Source organism: Monocercomonoides exilis (assembly GCF_001643675.1).
Source record: "Monocercomonoides exilis strain PA203 chromosome Unknown scaffold15-1837935, whole genome shotgun sequence".
In the NCBI taxonomy this organism is placed as follows: Eukaryota; Preaxostyla; order Oxymonadida; family Polymastigidae; genus Monocercomonoides; species Monocercomonoides exilis.
Window position 1 is genome coordinate 1287912 of NW_027150560.1, and position 21365 is coordinate 1309276.

A 21365-nucleotide genomic window follows, 5' to 3' on the forward strand; every position below is an offset into this window, starting at 1 on the left:
GTGTGGATTAATAAGATTCTATCTCTGAAGATAATCAATTTTTCAATGACAATATTGCATTATTTATGATGCAATGAGGAATTCTTCACCTATTTGTTGAAAGACCATCTTTTAATTCTGTAATTGTTGTTTTTGTTATTCCATCTTCGAAAACTCCACAGTCTCAACATTTTCCAAACATTTTCTTTTGGATAGAGATCTGGGGAGTACGGTGACCATGGAACGGTGTGAATTTTATTGTCTTCACAGTATTTTTTCTCGAGCTTTGATTTATGAATTGGTGCATTATCATGTACGAATCTCCAAAAAAGTGACCACTTGGCATCAGCTCGCGGTTACAAAGTGCGCTTCAAAGTTCAAACATTATTATTTGAATTAATCTTTTCTCCAAATATGTAGCAAAATATTTTTCTTTTGAATATTGTTCCATGCAACATTTTCAAATATTATTCTCAATTTTAAATTTTCCTGTATTTTTTTGCATTGAAATGAAAAATTTGCAATGAAATAATTGCAGTATAAGTTTGGAACAAACCTCGGTTTTTTTCATAATTGCAAAAATATTGTCCCATATTAACATATTTCTTTTGAAATTCAGACCAACTTTTCTCCACACCGTTTGTATTTGTCGAGGTTTCTGACTTTGATGATCAAAGGAAACAGCGTCATTTAAAGGAATCCATGTCATCCTTCTGCTATCTTGCCTATCAAGGTTGAATTTTTACTCGTCAGCAAAACAAATGTGTTTCCATTTGTTATCATATCGTTCATGGTGCTCAGCAAATACCTTTCTCTGTTGGATTGTGAAATCAATTTCAAGTTGTTTGTTTTTTCGAAGTGTGAACTTGGACGGAACATTGTGCAACAGTAATCGTGCTGTGGTGAGACCACAATGGATTCCTGTCACCTTTGGGACATAACTTGCTGCATGTTTCAATTTTTCTTTCAGTGCTTTCTTGTCGATGGATCTGTTATTTCTTGTCGGAAATGTTGGACACCAAAGTTTGCACTTGAATGTTCTTTGTGAGATAAGTTATTTTGTGTTTATGTAGTATAAGACGATTCTCTAGATGTTTTTGTCATTCTTGCTGATGCATTTCTTCTGAATCCTTTTGCCTGAAGTCTTTTGATTTTCAGCTATTTTTTCAGTGATAGTTATCGTGGCATTCTGAATTCAATGAATGTGAAGATATAAGGATATCCTGACAATATTATATTATATTATATTATATTATATTATATAATATAATATTATATTATATTTTCTTTTCTTTCTTTCTTTTTTTTTTTTTCCAAAGTTTAAAATTTTTTGTCAGAAAACTTTGCGAACTTTTATTTCACAATTATTATTATAATTCACCTTTTTTTATAAAAAATATTGAGTCTTTTCAAAAGTTGGATGACTGTTTTATGTATTGAACAACAAACGAAGTAATTGTAATTACATTAAATGTCAAAAGCATCTTTTATCTGGTTCACAAAAACACTGAATGAGAGTCTGATATTGAACGATGAAAGTGCAATAGAAATGAACTTTCACAAAATATATCAATCGTGCTTGAAGAAACCTATCTTTATGACGTTTTGCTGTTTAAAAAATGATTGGAAAAAGACAGAAAAAATGCAAAAAAAAGTCTATGAACAAAAAATATGCAAAATCTGACTTTTGAAACAAAATGAATTGTAAGTATTGCAAGTTTTCACATTGTCTGCATATATGTATATAAGATTTGAAGATCAAAACATCAACAACAAATAAACACAAAAATCAAAAAAATGCTCAACTCTCCAAAATGAAACAAATTTGTTCGAAATCAAAAATTGCCATTTTACATTTTTCAAATTCAATGATATTAAAATATCAATTCAATTCTTCGAGCAATCAGCCACCCGCTTTTTGCTTGCGATTCGGAAACCGCAACAAAATTTCTTCACTGCGACTGACCAATTTCAACATTCACAATGCCATCACTTCTGTTTCTGCTTCGTCACACCAATGCCAACTTTCTTTCCCCTCTCCTCATTCGGTGTTTCAAATCGTTCAATCCACTCTCATTCGGTTTGTTTGTCGTTTCTATCATTCTTCCTTTTCCAGTTTTGTGCTCTTCAACCACAAACAACTACAGAAATGATGTGTCGCTGAAACTGCTGCTCCCAATATCGCTTCCTCTGCCAACATCGCTCACGTTTTCATCGTCGATTGCATCAGACGCTGTCACAACCACCATCTCTGCAGGAAAGTGCCCGAAGAACTCTCGCTTCAGCTCCACAAGTGTGGGTCTGCTCTTCGCCTGCAGCGTCACACACGCTTTCGTCGTCTCACCAAAACTGCTTGTCTCAATCACCCCCATGTTTGGCCTCTCCCCATTCTTTATCTTCTCTCCAGCAGTCTCAGCCTCATAATCTCCAAATGGGATCTGCAGTGTCAGGCACTCCCAAAGCATCATCCCAATCGAAAATGAAACCGATTCCTTTGTTGCATGTTTCTTTTTCCCATTCAGCAGCTCAGGCGCCTTCCACCTCAGACACTCTTTTTTGAAACTATCCTCATCCTCAAAGGCTGAAGAAGGAAGAGAGTCACTTTCATCATCATCATTGCCACTGGCAGATGTCACAACTGTTGATGAAGAGATGGAAGAAGAGTCTGAATCATCATCAGACAATAAGTCAGAGCGCATCACAATGCAGATGACCATGTGCTCGGAGAAAAGAACAATGTGTGGACTCAGATTATTCAATGATTGAAGAGGGTTTTCCATTTCATCAAAGGAGTGAAGAGCTCCATTCGCCACCCAGAACAGGATCTGGGCAGCTGTCCGTTCTCTTTCTTTCAATGTGCCAATCGCCATCTCTTTTGTCTTATTCCTCCCATGAAGAAGCATGAACAGCGAATCCCTCAAGTCAACAATCAGCTTCTCATGTGGCGATGAACAGGCCATTGCATCCACCAGATTCGACATCGATGAAGTGGTTGGACACAGATCCTCCCCTCGAACAAATGTGGAATCTGAATCAGTCGTTGAAGTGGATGAAATAGATGGCGAAGGTGTTCTCTTCCTTATCTCTTCTTCCTCATCTTTCTCCAACATCCATTGAGGGATCTTGTCTGAATCCTTTCCCAAGATATATTCAGTTGATTCACTCTCAGAGAGAAGATGCTCTGATGACTCTGAATGTTGCAGATTCGTGTCATATATCCTCTTCTTCATCCTTTCCTCATTCTTCTTCTCTGCCTCATTCTCTGCTCTCCTCCACTGCTCCTCTGGTGACATCTCCATCGTCACCATCTCAAATGCCTTCGGATCCTTTTTAATATTATCATTCACAATCTCTCTCAGATCTTCTGCTTCATTCTTGATCTTCTTCCACCGAACAGCAAGAACAACTGAAATAACAAGAACAATCAAAAACAGAACAATAAATATCACTGCGATTATGAAAGTCCATGATGATTTCCTTTCTTTCTTTCCTTCAACAATCTTATCATCTCCATTAACCTTGGGTTCACTTCTGTTCTTTAAAACAACAGATCTTGTGTATGATGGAGCAGTCGCACTGCCAAACTTCACAAAACATGATATCTCTATTTCCTCATCTGCTTCTGTCACCTTCACCAGAGGAATCCTTGCATGCGCTTCCTTCTCCCACACAAATCCCTCTTCATCAAACTCATATCCCTCAGTCGCTTCTTCATCGCCTCTCCTGAAAATCACCTTCAGAGATAGATTGCACGGGAGCAGAAGCCCTCCCTTTGCGACGAGATGCATGTTCTCTCCCTCTTCTTTCATCTCCACCTCCTCAAGCTCTGGGATGAACAGCGGTGACGCTCGCTCAGCTGCAATCCCCAGCAGACTGCACCCTTCTTCCAGAATCCACAGCGAGCTGTTCTCTTTCGCTCCATCTCCCCCTTTCAAGCTCCTCAAATCCACCTCTCCGCCTCCGCTGCACCGAACATTCCTCCGAACAGACTCATATCCTGCAATGTGCACTTTGTTCTCCACAAACTCTCCTTTCTCCACTCTCACTTTCCCGCCATCCACCAACAGCCCTCCAGCTCCGCTCTTTTCCACTCTTGTATCCCTCATCACACCAGCACTCCCTTCAAGCTCAACCACTGACCCATTCCATTTGCACACCTCGCTCAATCCAAACAAAACTTTTTCCTCCTCCTCACATCCATTCTCTTCACTCCCTTTCCCGCCACAGAACAAACATGAAACAATCTTCATGTCAGTGCAATGCCCAAACAGAGCAAGCTCCCCCTGCCTTTTCCCCTTCCACTCGTTCACAAACGAGCTGTTGAACACCTCCACCAAACACCCTCCAACATCAATCTCTGCAATCCTCCCTTCTTCATCTCCAAACGACACATTTCCCAGCGAGCAAAGCAACACTTCGCAGCTGCCCATCCCTTCCTGCCTTCCCCCTACCTGCCAGCTCAGCCCCATTGCACGCCTCCCCACCTTCACCTCTTCCACTTTCAGCCTCTCAAATACAACATTCCCAGACACCCCAACCCCTTCCACCTCACAGACACACTCCACTTCGAGCTTGGCCACCTTCACATCAGAAATATACACCTCAGCCCCCGATGCCTCGATCAGCGTCAGATGCACTGCCGAAGCATCTGCCCCTTCCACTGGGCTGAACTCGCATCCTTCCAACGACACACTCCCCTCTGAGCATCCAAACAGGACACAATGGCCTTCTTTCATCACTTCCGCAAACTGGAATGCAAGCAGCCTCATCTCCACTGCTCCTCGGCACTCAACCACCCTCCTCCTCTCCCCCTCGATCTGCCCAGCAACTGCCACCTCTGCTGCTGCCCTTCCTCGCGACAGCACACTCACCTCCTCAAACTCCATCTCACGATCCACCACACTCTTCCCATCCACAATCAGCCTGCTTTCCACCTTGTGCGACACATGCGTCAGCCCATACCCAACACTCAAGCACGGCTGCTCCACAACCCCACACTGCCGTTTGTCCTCCCCGTTCCTCCCTTCTGCAGAACTCACAATAATCGTGTCTGCATGATACACAAGAATCAGATCCAGCAGATCCATCGGCTCCCTCGACTGCTCGCTCCGGTCAATCCCCAAGATCGCATTCTGCCGCACAAACACATCCTCGTCAAAACTCATCCGGAAGTGCGTCTCGTTGATCTGCCTCCGCAGATTGTCGCACTCCACAAATACATCCCGCCCGGCAAACGCTGTGTTCGCCTCAAACTTCTTCGGTGCAATCAGCATCCCCAGCTTCCCTGCCCCGTCTGTCCGCACATACATCCCGCCTCCCCGCCCCTTCTCCGTCGAGCACCCGCACTTCTCCACTCGACACTCCCGCAGCTCATACCACCCATCTGCCCCAACCTCCACAAAAATCGCTCCTCCTTTCTCATTCCCAGCCCCTTCACACCCCGTGAACACACAATCCACCAGCTCCACCCCCTTCCCCATCCAGTCCAGATAGCTCACCACCCGGCTTCCATCTCCTGCTCCCTTCACAAACTCAAACTCTGATCCATTCACCACCAGTCCCCGCTCTTCGCTGTTCCTCTCCTTTTGCTGCCTTCTCACTCCCGATTTCACTCCAAGGTCTGCTCTTGATATTGTTGATGCTGATGAAGCAACCACCTCAATCACACTCCCCGAGCTTATGTTGCACGAGCTCACTCTCATCCCTCTCACCTGCACAGACACTTCGTGGCTCGCAACAATCATGCTCCTTCCTACTGACACCGAATCTGCTCGGACATCCTCCAGCACCATCTGTCCTCGAACTGCCTGCACAAACGATACCTCCATTACGCTGTCTCTATCCCCATCCCACGACAGCTTACAGTCCTTCATCATCAGCATCCCACTCCTGCTGGTTACCAGAGACCCTTCTTTGTTTACAAACCCTGCCATTGCACTCATTGTAAGATATGACAGCTCCAGGTTTCCCTCTCCTTCTAGATGTCCGCCCTTCCCTCCTGCTCCCATCCCGAACACCATCTCGCTTTTCGCTCTCTTCTCATCACTTCCCCCAAAAGACACCACTTCAAAGTCTCTCACCTTGTACTCATCCCTGATCTCGCTCTTTTCCCCAATCACCATCTTCCTCTTTCCCTGCCCAGCCTCCATCTGCCCCATCCCTTTCCAGAACGTGTGGCACGGATCTGCCTCGCTTCCACATCGCTTCACATCATGCCCGCTCCACGACACATGCACCATCCAGTTTTCATATCCAACCAGGAACCTGAACAAATCTGTGTCCTTGTGGATCCCATCGCTCCCAACAAACAGGTTGCTGTCTTTCTCCATCTCGCCAAATTCAAACACAAATGTCTCTTCATTCACACTCCCATTCAGATCAGCACACTCCAGATACACATTCTTCCCCTTCCATGCTTCATTTCCCTCAAACACAACTCCCCGCAGCGTCAGCAGGGATGCACTCCTCGCTTCGCTTCCATTCACATGCACAAACCCTCCTCTTCCTTCACTCACAGAACATTTGCATCCTCTTGCATTTGTGCTTCTCAACACAGCCTTCTCTTCTCCGCTCAGCTCAATTTCCATCACTCCCCCTGCTCTGCTCCCCTCACTTGCAATACCATCCGCCTCCAAGCTCTCCACAACCACACTCGAATGCACAGCAAACGGCACCTTCTCAAACGACGCTCCCCTGACAGAGCAGTTCTGCACATTCAGCATCCCCTTCAGCGTGCTCACAATCCTGTGTCCAACAACCCCGCTCTCTCTCCACTCAAACCCCACATTCGACACATTCACCACCCCGCCTTCTGTTCCCAGAACCATGCTTTGCCCACTTCCAAACACCTGAGGAAGACTTATCACAAACATCCTCACACTCAGGCGCTCACCACTCCACATCACAGCTTCACATCCATCGCTCTTCAGCTCCGATTCAACTTGCATCTTCGCCTGCTTTGCTTCTTCTGCCTCAGGCCCACATATCATTGTTCCTCTCTCAAACACAAAGCAGTCACTCACCACACATCTGTCGCTCACCACAACCTTCTGCCCTTCTTGCCCACTCTCTTCCTTCAGATGCCCAATCCCACACCAAAGCGTCCCACATGCAATCTCCTCTTTCCCACACCCCAGAACATCCATCCCGCTCCCTTCCGACACATGCACCTCATCTCCGCTGAACTTCACCAGGAACAGAAGCAAATCAATACTCTCCCTTGCAAATCTTCCATTATCCCTCCCTCGCAGCTCCACTTTGCTCACCCCATCTTCGCCCACAAGCTCCATCTCAAACCGTTTCGGAAGGATTGTTGCATTCAAATCCTCACACACCACAAACATATCTGCCCCTTCCCCTGCCCTGTTCCTCTCAAACGCACACCCCTTCACAGCAAAGCAATCTTCCCTGCTCTCCCCAACAACACTCATATACATCCCTCCTCCTTTCCCTTCACTCCCCCTTGCCTCGCATCCCTCAAATGTGCTGTTCTCAATAACAACCACTCCGCCTTCTGCAACCTCACACTTCAATCCTCCTCCATCCCCTTCTTCAGATACACATCCTGTGAACATCGAATTGTTTTCCACTCTGCATCTCTTCCCTCGCTTCACAACAACCCCGCTCCCCATCACCATCTCGCATCTTTCCATTGTGATCCCACTCATTTCCATCTCTGATCCATTCTCCCCATCAATCATCCCTTCTCCATTTGTCTTCACATCCTCCACTGTGACAAACCCCAGCTCCACTCTTCCATCCCCAACTCTCACAATCCCTCCTCCACAAAACTCAATCCCTCTCACTGTCACACGCTCAATCTGCATCTCTCCGCCTTTCACGTTCCCCACCCACACGCTAGCCACTGAAGATCCACTTCCTCCCTCGCTTTCTTCCCCATCAAACTCGCAGTCAACAATCATCACAACCCCAACACTCATCGCCACAAACTCTTCATTTTCTGATTCTGCTGGCAGTTTCACAAGAAGCTTGCTCAGCACAAGCGATGCTTGCTCCCCTCCTTCCACAACCTCCACATGCCCCATCCTCCCAACATTCATCACCCCCTTTGTGTTGCTCCCCCGGATCGTCAGCGACTTCCCGTGCCGATTGATAGAACCATTCAGCGTTGCCTCGCTCTTCACCTGCAGCACAAACTTCGTCTCCCCCATCCGCCCAAACCCTCGCTCCACTGTGTCACACGGTGTTTCTGAAAACCCACACATATCATCACTCCTTCCTCCTGCTTCCACAAACACCACCTCGTTCAGCGATGGATACAGATACACAAATATCGATTGGCTCACATCCACTGCTGGCTCTCCATCAACCACCCACAATCTCTTTCGTGCCTCTTCATCCTCCTCTTCCCTTGTCGTCCCACTCCAATACTGCACATTCAGCACAACCCGCGGCTCTGCACACACCACAAACACATCCCGCCCAGCACTTGCCGAATTCTCGCTGAATCCCATATCCTTCATCCCATATTTCATCTCCACGCTCCGAAACCACACATACATCCCTCCTCCAAACCCGCTCTCTGATGGAGCCAGACACCAGCTCACTGTGCTCTCCTGGCACAGCAGAGTCCCTCCCGCAAATACCTCCACATAGCACCCTCCCCCTCTGATCCCTCTCCCTGTGCTCCCCTCTGTCAGCGTGCAGTTCTTCATATCCACCACCTTCCCATTCCCCACCTTCCACACCATCATCCCCCCATTTCCCATCCGGCGCTTCATCTGCCTCACACTCACGTTCCTCATCTTCAACGAGCACTTCTCTTCCACCACAGCCACACTGCTGTCTTCCTGCTCTCCACCCACCACACTCGAGTTCCCTATCACCACTTCTTCTGCCTTTCTCCCAACTACAAGCCCAGAGGCACCAACTGTTTTCACCCCTTCAAGCTCCATCCCCTCAATCACCCCACATGCCCCTTCTCCATCAAACTCCATCATCCCTTTCCCTTCAAACTCAACATATTCAACACTCAGCTTCTCCAAATTCACCTTCCCTCCAATCACCACAACAAACGAATACATGCACTTTTCTCCACTCACCCTCATCTTCATCCCGCATTTCCTCACTGCCAGCTCCTTCTCCTTGCACACAAACAGACTCTTCCGCTCACACTCAAATCTCGAAGGCACACAAAACACCACCCGGCTCACCTCAACCCCCATCTTCACCTCAATCAGTCCATCCCCTGCCTCCCTTCCATCCTTCTCAACAATAATCTCCCTCTTTCCCTCTCCTCCATGAATCTCCATTTCTCCTTCTCCTGCAAGCACCATCCTCTCCAAAAACACAAACGATTCCTGCAGCACCACATCCGCCTTCCCTTGCACACTTCGCACCTCCCCCGCAAACCCAATTGTGCTGCACGGATACCACTCATACCCGCAAAGCGGATAGTCAACCCCACTTTCTCCTCCCACATACACTGGTGCCATCCATTCTCCCACAAACACTGCAAGCGGCACTGTCATGCTCCGCTCAACATCATACCCTTCAAACTCTCCCAGCCTTCCTTCCTCTCCAGGCATTTCCAGATCCATCTTTTCTCTTCTGACCAGTTTCACCAGATCCCCTCCCATAACATACACATTGTCTCCTCCACTCACCCCATGGTTCTTTTTCTCTCCTTCCTCAAATCTCACCCCAAACACTGAAAACTCACTCCCTCCATTCACACACTCCAAATACATCCCTCCCCCATATCCTCCTTCACCATCCCCTTTCTCTGCCTCACACATCCCCATCGCTGTCTTTGCCTCTGTCTCTGTGCTTCCCACACTCAATGATCCGCTCCCACTCACCTCAACCCACATTCCTCCTCCGTTCCCTCTTCTCGTTTTGCTCCCTTCAATCTTCACCTCGCTCACCACTGCCACCTCCCCATCCCCAACAGCCATGCTCACAACTCCTCCATCTCCTCCCTCAATCGCCACTCCACTGAATGAGCTGTTCTTCACCTCCACCAACTTTCCATGGCGATCCCCAACCACGCCACACCCAGTGCTGCTCCACCCGCTCACACTGCAATTCCTCATCTTCAGCTCTCCCTTCTCCAAACACTCAAACATCCCCTTTGCCCCTTCCCCTCCAACCATGCTCGCCTTCATCCCCCTCACTTCGGCACATCCTCCACTCCCAACAACAACTCCCCCAAACGAGGAAAACACAACCGAGCATATCTCCATCTCAACCACCGTCAACGAACCTCTTTCCACCACAAACAGCCCAAACTCGCAATGATCCACATTCTCATCACAGACTGCTTTGCACTCCTCAAACAACCCACTCGCTGTGACAAACCCAATCAAAAACACTCCCTCCTTCATGCCATTCAGTGTTTCCTCCAGCACAAACTCAAGCTGCCGCATCTTCACCACTCCTAGCACCTCAACCATCCCACTCCCTCCGCTCCCATCACCAACCATCTTCATCCCCACACCTTTCACAGACCCCCTCACAACATATCCATCCACACTGTCCAGCACAAGATCCTCATCCACACTCACCCCCGACACAACCTCCACCACTTTCAGCTTTCCCACAATCCGCCCCAGTGAATACCCCACACTCCTGCACATGTAGCTCCTGAACCCACACGCTGTCGTGTCTGTCCCGCTCTCCGACACATACACAGCCACAGGAGGTGCCAGCAGATAATACCCCAGCGGGATCACAACACTTTGCTCTTCCTCCTCAACTCCTTCCATCTCATTCTCATCAAACTCCTCTCCAACTGCTTCAAAGAATGGCAGCCGCTCCAAAACAATGCTCTCTCGCAGCGATGGAGACATCACAAACACATTCCTCCCATGCTCTGCCCTGTTATCCTCAAACACTGGCTGCTTTATCACAAATTCAGATCCAACACTCTCCAGCACCAGATACACTCCGCCTCCCTTCCCTTTCTTTCCCATCACTGGTGCAGCGCACCCTGCAAATGTACATTGCTCCAAACTCATCTGGCTCGTCTCTCCCACCTCTCCATACACCCCTCCTCCTCCTCTCTTTTCCATCTCCACCCCACAATTCCTCAGTGTGCAGTTGAATATCACCACTTCATTTGTCTTCCCAGCCTGCCTCTCAACATGCACTCCACACCCATCTCCACTCACCTTCGTCATCCCCGTGATGCTCGTGCTCTCCACCCGAACACTCCCACCCCCTCCACACCACACAGCACTGCTGCTGCACTTTCCAACAGCCTCCACTCTGCTGTTCTGCATCACCAAGCTCCCCATCTCCCTCACTGCAAATATCCCCTCCTGTGTGCTGCTCCTTGTCCCACTCACCACTGTTCCATCAACGAGACCGCTTGTCCCGCTTCCACGCACACTCAGCAGCCACCCTCCCCCAAACACAACACCACTTGCACTGAACCGCGTCATGTTCACCTTTCCACCAACCACCACACAGAAGCTGTATCCAACAGCCACTCCTGCCCTCTCGCTCACCACTCCGCAGTCATGCAGCACAAGCTCCTTTTCTGTGCAGCACACAAACGATTGGCTCCCTGAAAGACTCTCGCAAAGACCGAATGTGATGTTGGTGAATCGCGTCGAGATCCTCGTCTCCACCAGCCCACATTCCAGTGCTGCTCCACCCCCAGCCACTCTGATCTGCGTTCCCTTGCTCTTCACAGACACCTCATACCCATACCCCTCAAACACCATCCCTCCCTCAAACTCATACGGCTGCTCCAGCTGCATCCGCCGCACTGACGATCTGAAATGTGTCGCCTTTGCATACTCCATTGTCGAGCACGGTGCCACTCCAAATCCACACATCACATGATCCACCCCTGCCCTGCCGCTCACAACCACAGTCGTCGGAAACGTCCGCCAGAACAGAACAATCGGCACTGCTGCTCCTATCTCCCTCGCCTCAAACCCCATCACCTCCTCCAGATTCTCCTCATCCACTGCAAACCCAAACCTCTCCTTTTCACACATTCCCCTGAGTTCTGCTCCCACCACAAACACATTCTTCCCATGCACCCCTTCATTCTCCCACATCTTCACCATCGCAAACATAAAATCTCTTCCCCCTCCTGCACAGTCGATCATCATCCCTCCCCCAATCCCTCTTTCTTTTTCCCTCTTCTCTGCTCGGCACTTCCCAAACTCAGTCGTGGTTGTCTTTGCACTCGAGTTCCCAACCATCACACTCCCGCCTGGCTGCAACTTCACCATCAATCCCCCTCCATTTCCATCTCTGCACACACACCCAACCAGCTTCCATTCCGTCACCTCCAGGCATTCTCCATCCCCAACCCTCACATCCATCACTGACCCATTCCCTTCATCGCGCACAACCCTGCCAAACTCTGTTCGCACAAACTCCACATTCCCAGCAGACCCACACACAACCATCGCAGTGCTCCTCAGCTCAATGTTCACAAACAAGCAGTCTGCAAACTTCGCCACCCCATCGCTCACTTCCACAAACCCCACCTGAAACGGGTTTGCCTGCGCTTCTGCCTCGCTTTGAAACACACACTCCTTCGCCTCCACAACTCCCTTCCCAGTCATCTTCACCACACTCGATCCTGCCGATGAGCTCGAGTTGTGAATCACACTGAACTTGCCCATCCTCAATTCTCCACTTGTCACTTCAAACAGCCCAGACCCTGCTGTCACTCTCTCAGATATCACTTTCGAGTTGTCTCTTCGATCCCCATCAAACACCATCGTGCATTCCCCAACATTCACACTCATTTCTCGGTATTCTCCCTCCACCACTGTTATCTTCCGCCTCTCTCTCACACTCAACGCATGCTTCACTGTTTTGAACGGTCTTGTGCGATCACCCCACCCAACTGTGTCTTCTCCTCTTCTCCAGCTCACATACAACTCTGCAAACGAATCACTCGCTGTTGGTGGATTTGGCAGCCATTCGGTTTTGTTCACTTCCCCATCCGTGGCTCGGAGATTGGCACTTGTCGAATAACAGTATTTAACATCTTCATCTTTGATAATTCCAATCCAAATATCATGAGTCGAAATGTCAGCTCCAGCATTTTCCACATTCAACGAATTACCACTGAAAAATAGGAAGGTAATGCATGCACCAATCGGAGTTCCATTATTCCAACAAAAACTCAAAGCACCATAGTTATTGGCACAGCAATTACTAATTGTGCAATCGCTTATTGTTGCATTTCCATAACCTGACCAATAATTGAGCCCTCCTGCATTGATCGAAGCATTTCCATTCTTCATGATGCAAGATGACACTGTTCCACTTTTATGCTCACAAATACAAAGCAAACTGTAATATTGCGCAGAGCAATTTAAAAAGTTGCAGCATTTAACTTTATAATTTCTTGAACCTCTAATATAAATTCCTCCACAAACATAAGAGCAATTTGAATTTGTCACATTTGTGTCAAAAATAGCGGAGTTCATTATATTTCCAATCATTACACTTCCTCCATGATATGTATAATTTTGATTCTCATTTCCACTAAAGCATTCATTGAACCAGCACCGCAATAATTCGCATGTTGTTGACTCACCAAAAATAGCTAAAGCACCACCGCTGTCTGTTGGCGATGTGCATTTGAAAAAACAATCAGTCATTTTTATGTCTCCTTCTGCGAAGACTTTTCTTTCATTGAATGTCTGATTTTTCTCTTCGACTGCACTGTTGGCACAGCCCACATATGATGTATTTTTGCAGCTGAACGAAATCTTCGATGGTGCCACCACTGTTCCGTAATATGGCTGGAAGCAGTCCACAAAATAACTGCCTGACACTTCACATGTCTCTGCGAAAAGCTTCAGTTCTTCCTGTTTTCCATTTTCTGCTCTTCCTCTTGTGATGTTCTTGAAGTTGCATTCCATCACACTGATTCCCAACGATCCACCACACAAAAGTGAAGACTCTTTCATTCCAATTATCGCATCAACAAAACCAGATTCTCTCAAAACAAACTCCAAATACTCGTTTCCTTCAATCAGCGGTGCCTTCAGGCAACCAAAATCTCTTGTTGGTATCATTGAAACATTTTCCATAATTGCCTTCCCGCTTCCAACTCCAAATGGCTTTTTGCTCAGATCCATCCCTCCAATTTCACAAGCAAAAAGCTCTATCAGGGATCTATCGTTCGCTTTCAGAGCGAAGGCATTCTTCGAGCATTCAATCTTCATTCCTTCAAAGTGCACACTCGAATTCTTCACCACAAAAATACCCTTTTCTTCGCTCGGCGAGGCGACTTTCGCAACCTTCAGCATTTCATCCTTCACAATATCTCTCATAAATGTGTTTCTGATTTTTTCATTCGCAAATGCAGAAGCAAATGCTGAACCGCTCGTATTCGTCTTTCCTTCGTTTTCGTAGAAATCAGTTATTGACCGATTATCAAACCCATCTCTTCCTTTCCCTTCTGTGTGCGAGACAATTGCAATCACAAAGATGGCAATGCAAAAAATTGTCATTCCCCAATCTTTCTTCAAAATGATAAATACAATAAATATCACAAAAAAAAAGGAAAGATAAATAAATTCTCAAATGGGTTTGATCATGCCTTTTTGTGTTTCTCGTCGATTTCATTGATTTCTGTCTTTCGTTCCATTCCATTTGCATTTTCATATCTATGATATTCCAATGTTCAGTTGGAAAGAAATTGTTTCTTTGCAATATTCTTTTATTTTCATAATTCTAATTGATCTTAAAAATTCGTTTTTGATGTTGTTTATTGAATCTTCATAAGTTTTGGCACACTGCTTCTTAAATGTGCAAGCTTTTATTTGTTTTTTCAATTGGTTGTTACTGTGAGTGATTGCTATTTAAAATAGAATTGAATTATAAAAAGACTAAGATTTTTTAAATCGAGTCGCAAAAACATAAGATTTTTAAAAATAATTATTACAAAAGAAAAGAAAAGAATAAACTGAAAATGTCTCCCAACAAGGCCATGAATGTGGAAATAAAAATTTTTTATAACTATGAAAGCAATAATGTGTGAATGGTATTGATCAAAAATGTCGAGGCCAGAAAACATTGCCCCTCCAGAAATAGTTTATTTATTAATTTTTGTAAGATGTAAAAATATAATTTAAAATGATTTTCATGATGAAACTGTAGTTTTATGGTGAAGAAGAAGCAACAAAATACACAAGAAAGTTTATCTATTCTTTTGGCTGTATCTTTTGATTCACTTATTTGTTTATTTTCCATTTAGTACAAGAATAATCCATATTCAGAGAAAGATTGCTCTGCGGGCACTTGAACTTCTGGCGCTCCCTCCAAAAATGCCTGCTCTAATTCTTGATGTTGGCTGCGGTTCGGGGCTAAGTGGGGAAGTTCTTGACGAGCTTCCGCATGTGCACTGGGTTGGAATCGACATTTCTTCACATATGCTTGGTGTGCTTAAGAATTTTGCAAATTATATTTTTTGGTATTTTCAAAATTTTTTTGAACAGCAATTGCTAAAGAGCGCGAAACAGGCGGAGACTTTGCTAGATCTGACATTGGTGAAGGAGTGCCATTTAAGCCAGGATCTTTTGATGGCATTATTAGCATTTCAACGATTCAGTGGCTTTTCAATGCAGATTTCAAGGATGCAAATCCTCGTCGACGGCTGAAAATGTTTTTCCAAACTCTTAATCACTGCCTCGTAAAGGGAGGAAGGTTTTTGATAATTTGAACACTTTTAATATGTTACCCGATTTTTTTTTTCTCTTTTTCTTTCTTTCTTTCTTTTCTTTTTTTCTTTTCTTTTCTTTTTTTTTCTTTTTTTTTTTTTTTTGCAATTGTAATTCAAGGGCTGTACTTCAATTTTATCCTGCATCACATGAGCAAGTTCGAGACCTCCACCAAGCGGCAATTTCTGCTGGATTTGGAGGAGGAATGCTTTGTGATTATCCCAATTCTACACGTCAAAAAAAGTTTGAAACATATTTATTGTATTCAGTTTCAATTTTTATTTTCATTTAATTTTTATTTCTTTCTTTTATTATTATTATCATTATCATTATCATTATCATTATATTTTCCACAATTTTCTTGTAACACTTCCTTTATCCAACCTTGATGTTTATGCCGTGGCTGCCTGTTTCCGTTCAGATGGTATTTTGTGCTATTTTCTGGAACAGCCAAATACGACTTCAAAATGCCAGAGGCGTTGATGGACGGTGCATCGGATTCTGATTCAGAGGAAGATGAAGAAGATGAAGAAGATGACGACGAAGAAGAAGACGATGACGATGATGATGAAAGCGATGGATCTTCTGAAAAGTGGGAAGAAGATGACATTGCGAGCCTGGGGAAGAAAAAAAGCAGGAGAAGTCACAGCGATGCTCCATCATCGGTGCAGTTCGAGTGGAAGCGGTTTGATCAGTGATTTAGATGATTTCTGGAAATGAATTTATCTTCATGTTTATTTTTTTATCTTAATCTTTCTCTTACTTCTTACTCTTTCTCTTTTTATATCTCTTTTTCTCTTTCTCTTGTTTATCAATTTTTTTTTTAATTCAATATCTTCTTTGATTTAGTGAAACATTTAGTGGTAGAGATAAACGAAACAAGAGAATAAGCTCGAGAGAAAAAGTGAAGAAGCGGAAAGAAAGACAGCGTAGAATGGTATGCAAGCTTCCTATTTGCAGCCTAAGAAATGGCTGAGGAGTGTCTTAAATTTTATGTATCAACCATCAATCACAATAATCTTTTTCCTTTGACTCCACTTATTTATTTTATTTTATTTTTTTAATGCATTCTTTTTCTTGCATTTTCTTTCTATCTTTCTGTTATATGTGTGTTTTTTAGGGAAAGAAAACGCGCCCTGACACCAAATATACTGGGCGCCGTCGAACACATTGGTGATAAAAATGTTAGGCACAAAAAATTTTCACTTCATTTTCACTTCGCAACGAAAAAACCAATAAAAAAAGGAGAAGCTCGAATGTATATATATATAATTAATAAAAACAATACCTCAAACACATTAATCCGCAATGATAATTCAGCTGTTGCTGAAACATTCTTGCAAAATCACAAATAGTTTTTGCAGAAATACTCTTTACCAACAAAATAAAAAAAATCAAAATCAAAATCAAAAAATAAAAATGTTCATTCAACAAATGATGAAATGAATCTTCAGCAGGAATGCCCAGATCAGGTCTTTCCGTCTTTTTTCTCGTCAAAGTCTAGCACCGACATATCAACGCCTTCAATCGCAGCCACAATCGCCAGCACTCTTCTGTCCCCCAGCATCGCCTTGTGGCCGGCGCCTCTGACCTCAAAGAACGCGTCACACTGCAATCCGCTCCTCACTGCAGACACACAAGGGACTGTCCCATCTCCATCCACATCGCTCCACACACAGCCACCCAGGCTCATATCTCCATGTACTGTCTGGCCAATGGCAGATGAGTAGGTAGCTTCTGTTGGTGAGCATGAGTGCGACGGTGAAGAAGAAGAGGAGGAGGAATAAGAGGAAGAAGAATAAGAGGAAGAGGAATAAGAGGAAGAGGAAGAATAGGAAGAAGAATAAGAAGAAGAAGACCATTTGTCTTCTTCAGTTCCACCTGGAAAGAGTTTTTCCTCTTCTGCCACAAGATGCCACTTTGTGGGCAAGCCAGATCCATAAATGGTTATGAATTCACATCCAACCCATTCATCATCGTCCTCAGTTCTCGTTATCGTTCTCGAATAAGACCTTTCACGTTCTCTGCCGAATCTCTCCCTTTGCGACGCATTCATCGCAAATCTTCTCCTCTTGTTCCTCCACTCCCCGCCTCCAATCACCCCTGCCCTCACCGGCTTGTCCCTCACCGACAGCACATGCTTCCACATGTCAGACACATTCGGCCTCCTCCACACAGCTTTCTTAGCTCTGCGCGCAAGAAGGACTTGCATGGAAAAGAACCGATCAGACGAATGCGAATAGCTCGGAGAGCTTCCACTCACTCTGGATGACGCTAGCTGATTCGGAGGAGTCAGCTCGCTTCCGGAAATAAGGTTGGCGTCGTGATAGGTCTGCTTCACAATATACTCTGCCACGGATTGTGTGATGTCCAATGCAGCGGTTGCTGCAGTTGCTATTGGGGACGAACGAGAGGGAGAAGAAGAAGAAAAGCGATTTTGGATACAAGATTTTGGCTTAGACAAAACAACAGCGAGTAGTTGAGGCAGCCACGACGCAATCTTCTGTTCGCGCAAGGACGAAGAAGTCTGAACAGAAAGAGCATAGCTTGTGGGCTCATACAAATTGGCAGTTGTGATTTCGCGTGCTAACTCTGAAACATCGTCAATGAATTTTGAATACCCTGAGCGAGTTATGCTGGTTTGTTCTCCCTTTCCAAAGCCATCGCCTGCTGTTGAATCATACAAGTTATATGAAGGTGTTCTGGTTTGTGGATATAAAGAAGCAACATAGTTGTTAATGGAGAAAGGGTTGCGATCATGTTTGTTATAAAGAAGATGAAATTTCTCGAGATGAGAAGTGAATGGGATGTGGGTCTTTGCAAACAAAGCTAATTGCAAAAGAGTCGAAAGTGGTGAAGAAGAAGAAGAATCAAAATCGCAAGAATCTGTGTCTTTTGCTTTTGATCCACCTCGAATTAGAAGCATATGATCAATTCGATAAAACTTGTGCCGATGGCAGAAATTCGAAGGGATGCATGAAATAACTGAAGAGTTAGCATTTTTAACAGAAGAATCAAACGTGTCGATTCTTTCGCTTCGAAACGGGAAACAGAAATCGCCAGCAGCAAAAGAAGAAAGAATGTCTGAAGCAGTCAAATGAGTCTCCCCTGACAGCTTGCCGCTTTCGTGCTGGGAGGAATGGAAGATGTGCTGCTTGATCGAGCTGGAGGGCAATGCAGTGGCTGGGCGCAGAAAGAAAGAAAGAGGGCACGGGGTGAAGGAAGGAGCACACAGAAGCATTGCCTGGTTAGACAGCGAGTCGTACAGAGAAGAAGGGAACTGTGCAGAATCGGAAATGGATGGGCTGAAGTCGTCGGATGAAACAGAGGAAGAGGACGGAGTGGTTGAAAGAGAACTCAATGCGATTGATCTTACTAACATTTGGTACAAATCTGTATGCTCTGACTCTCTTTGCTCCCCCAACAGAAACGAAAGATGGTTTCGGCAGAAGGAAGGAGAAAAACGCGGAGGTGTGACTGTGCCAGGATACCAGCTGGGATCCTTCGACTGAAACACATCTGAAACATTTGGTTTTCGCCACGAATCAGAAGAACTAAAACCCGATGAGTATGAGTATGATGAAGGATATGCTGAGTCATATGGACGGAAAGACAAACTCGAGCTTCCTCGAGATGCGCTTGACGTGCTACCACGCTCACTTTCTTCGTTTTCTATGTCCAGATCAAATGAAATCCAAGATGAATCCACAATGCCTTTATCCTCATCTGATGAATGAGAAGTCGATTCTCTCTCATCTCTTTCTCCATACGTTCTTTCGTATCTTCCACTGTGTTCATACGAATCGCTTCTTTGATGTGTGTTGTGAGTGCATTTTGCTTTCTTAGAAACCCAAACACCGCAATCGCATTGATAAAATATCATCTCCGACTTTTCTCTTTCTCGTTTATCGCTTTGATTCAGAGCATGATGACTAACTTCTCTTTCTCTCTCTCTCTCTCTTTCTCTTTCTCTTTCTCTTTCTCTTTCTCTTTCTCTTTCTCTTTCTCTCTCTTGACGCTCCGCCCACAATTCGCCAAAGTGAAAGCTACCGCTACTGCTATCAGAGTCACTTGATGAGGAATCATCATCCCTTTTAAGCACTTTCTTCATCACACGTGTCACTTTACGCATGTTTGACTGAGGAGAACTTAGCAAAACCTCTCCGATTAGCTGGATCGGTTTTAATATCTTTCCAATATCAGAGTTTGCAAAGGGATCTTTCTCTTTCTCTCTCTCTCTCCTTTCTTTTCTTCTCAATCTCAAATCTCTTCGATGCTGTTTCTTTTGTTCTCTTTCGCTTGCACTCTGCAACGCTCCCTTTGGCCAGATCACGTCTCTGTTCGCTTTCCTGTTGGCAAAGCTCTGGAGACGCAAATGTCTCAATTCCCACTCTTCATCGCTCGCATCGCCGTCACTTTCAGATTCATCAGAGGAGCTGTTATCAGCACCGAAAAGGTTGCTGAAGTCCCCTTTGAGGAGCTTCCGGATCTGCTCGTCTGCAGCCAGAAACAAATCGACGTAGTTGGGCTTCCCTTTCTTTGTTGCCTTGATCTGCGCAACTGAGTCGAGATCGCTGCATTTCCCGTTATCGTCGCAATGGAACGAATACCATTCTCTTGCTCCGTCTGCAAAGACAATGAATGAATGATAAATAGTTTAAAAATAAAATTGATATATAGATAGACAGATAGATAAATGAATAACTGATTGAAAATAAAATATCACATTTCAAACAAATAAATTTTTAAGCAGAAATTATCTTTCTTATAAAATGCAAATAAAAATTACTCCAATTAAAATGAAAATAACTGTCATCTCGCATTTAATTGTCTATGGAGGAAAAATAGCAATAAAAGTTTTGTATACACACCTTTTTTCAAAATAATAACTTTTGGTGAGTAAGGAGCACTTGGAGGAGGAATTAGCCAATATATCATTGGCGCCATCAGCTGAAAAATTCAATGTTTGCATTTTCTCAAAAATAAGGAGGGAAAAATTAAGTAAACAAACCATCATTTCTTTCATAATTGATCCAGATAAGATAAACGATGGCAAATCAAAATTATAGCCAAATATTAATCCTTCGACAATCTTTGATGCTCCACAAAAGGGAGGACCAAGAGCTATCCACCTTTTAACATATTGTGAGACTTCATCTGGATATAAATGTGCAAAGCACTTAAACACCAAGCCGCCCATGCTATGCGTGATGACTGTAATTTTCTGCTTTCCACAACTATCAAATGCTTCTTTAACTCGATTTTTAAGTCCTAATTGGATCTTATCAGAACATGGACTTTGTCTCCAATCATAAGGATAACCCCAAAGAGAAGTTCCAGAACAGTAGCCATTTAAATTGAACAGTTTAATAAATACATTAAAATATCCAGTTGCGCTAACCAATAAAAAATAAAAAATAAAAAAAAAAAAAAAAAATAACTCAATAAATTACAATAGTAATTATAAAATATCGAATACCCTTTCGCAAAAGGAATTTCTGGGATTAAATTATCAATTGCATATAATCCATAATTTTGTGAAGGAGGCTCAATAACAATGTCCTGCAAAATTTTGATGTTGCTTGAGCTTAAAATTCATAAGAAAAAATACAAACTGGATCAGGATGCTCTAGCTCAAATGTCCTTTCATTGATTGACCCCATAAGATATTTGCTTGCAAGTGTGCTTCCATTCCAAAGCAATGGCCATATTTTCTGAATC

The 21365-nt window shown here is 44.5% G+C and overlaps 3 protein-coding genes across 3 annotated transcripts; 1 reads left to right on the forward strand and 2 right to left on the reverse strand.

Moving 5' to 3' along the window:
• Window positions 1-1484: 1484 nt before the first annotated feature.
• Window positions 1485-14477, reverse strand: MONOS_1045 (uncharacterized protein). The gene has a single exon (XM_067862901.1). The coding sequence runs from the start codon at window positions 14433-14435 to the stop codon at window positions 2121-2123; it is 12315 nt and encodes a 4104-aa protein (XP_067730067.1). The 5' UTR covers window positions 14436-14477; the 3' UTR covers window positions 1485-2120.
• A 468-nt stretch (window positions 14478-14945) lies between these two features.
• MONOS_1046 (putative Actin, gamma-enteric smooth muscle) lies at window positions 14946-16886 on the forward strand (the record flags this gene model as incomplete). Its single annotated transcript, XM_067862912.1, has 7 exons — window positions 14946-14959; window positions 15182-15363; window positions 15423-15630; window positions 15765-15887; window positions 16066-16329; window positions 16494-16581; window positions 16765-16886. 7 exons carry the CDS (start codon window positions 14946-14948, stop codon window positions 16819-16821), a joined length of 936 nt encoding a protein of 311 aa, XP_067730068.1. The 3' UTR covers window positions 16822-16886.
• Window positions 16830-21307, reverse strand: MONOS_1047 (putative phospholipase A1; the record flags this gene model as incomplete). The annotated part of the gene is made up of 5 exons (XM_067862922.1): window positions 16830-20270; window positions 20516-20594; window positions 20656-21040; window positions 21124-21206; window positions 21260-21307. 5 exons carry the CDS (start codon window positions 21305-21307, stop codon window positions 17113-17115), a joined length of 3753 nt encoding a protein of 1250 aa, XP_067730069.1. The 3' UTR covers window positions 16830-17112.
• Between the last annotated feature and the right edge of the window lie 58 nt (window positions 21308-21365).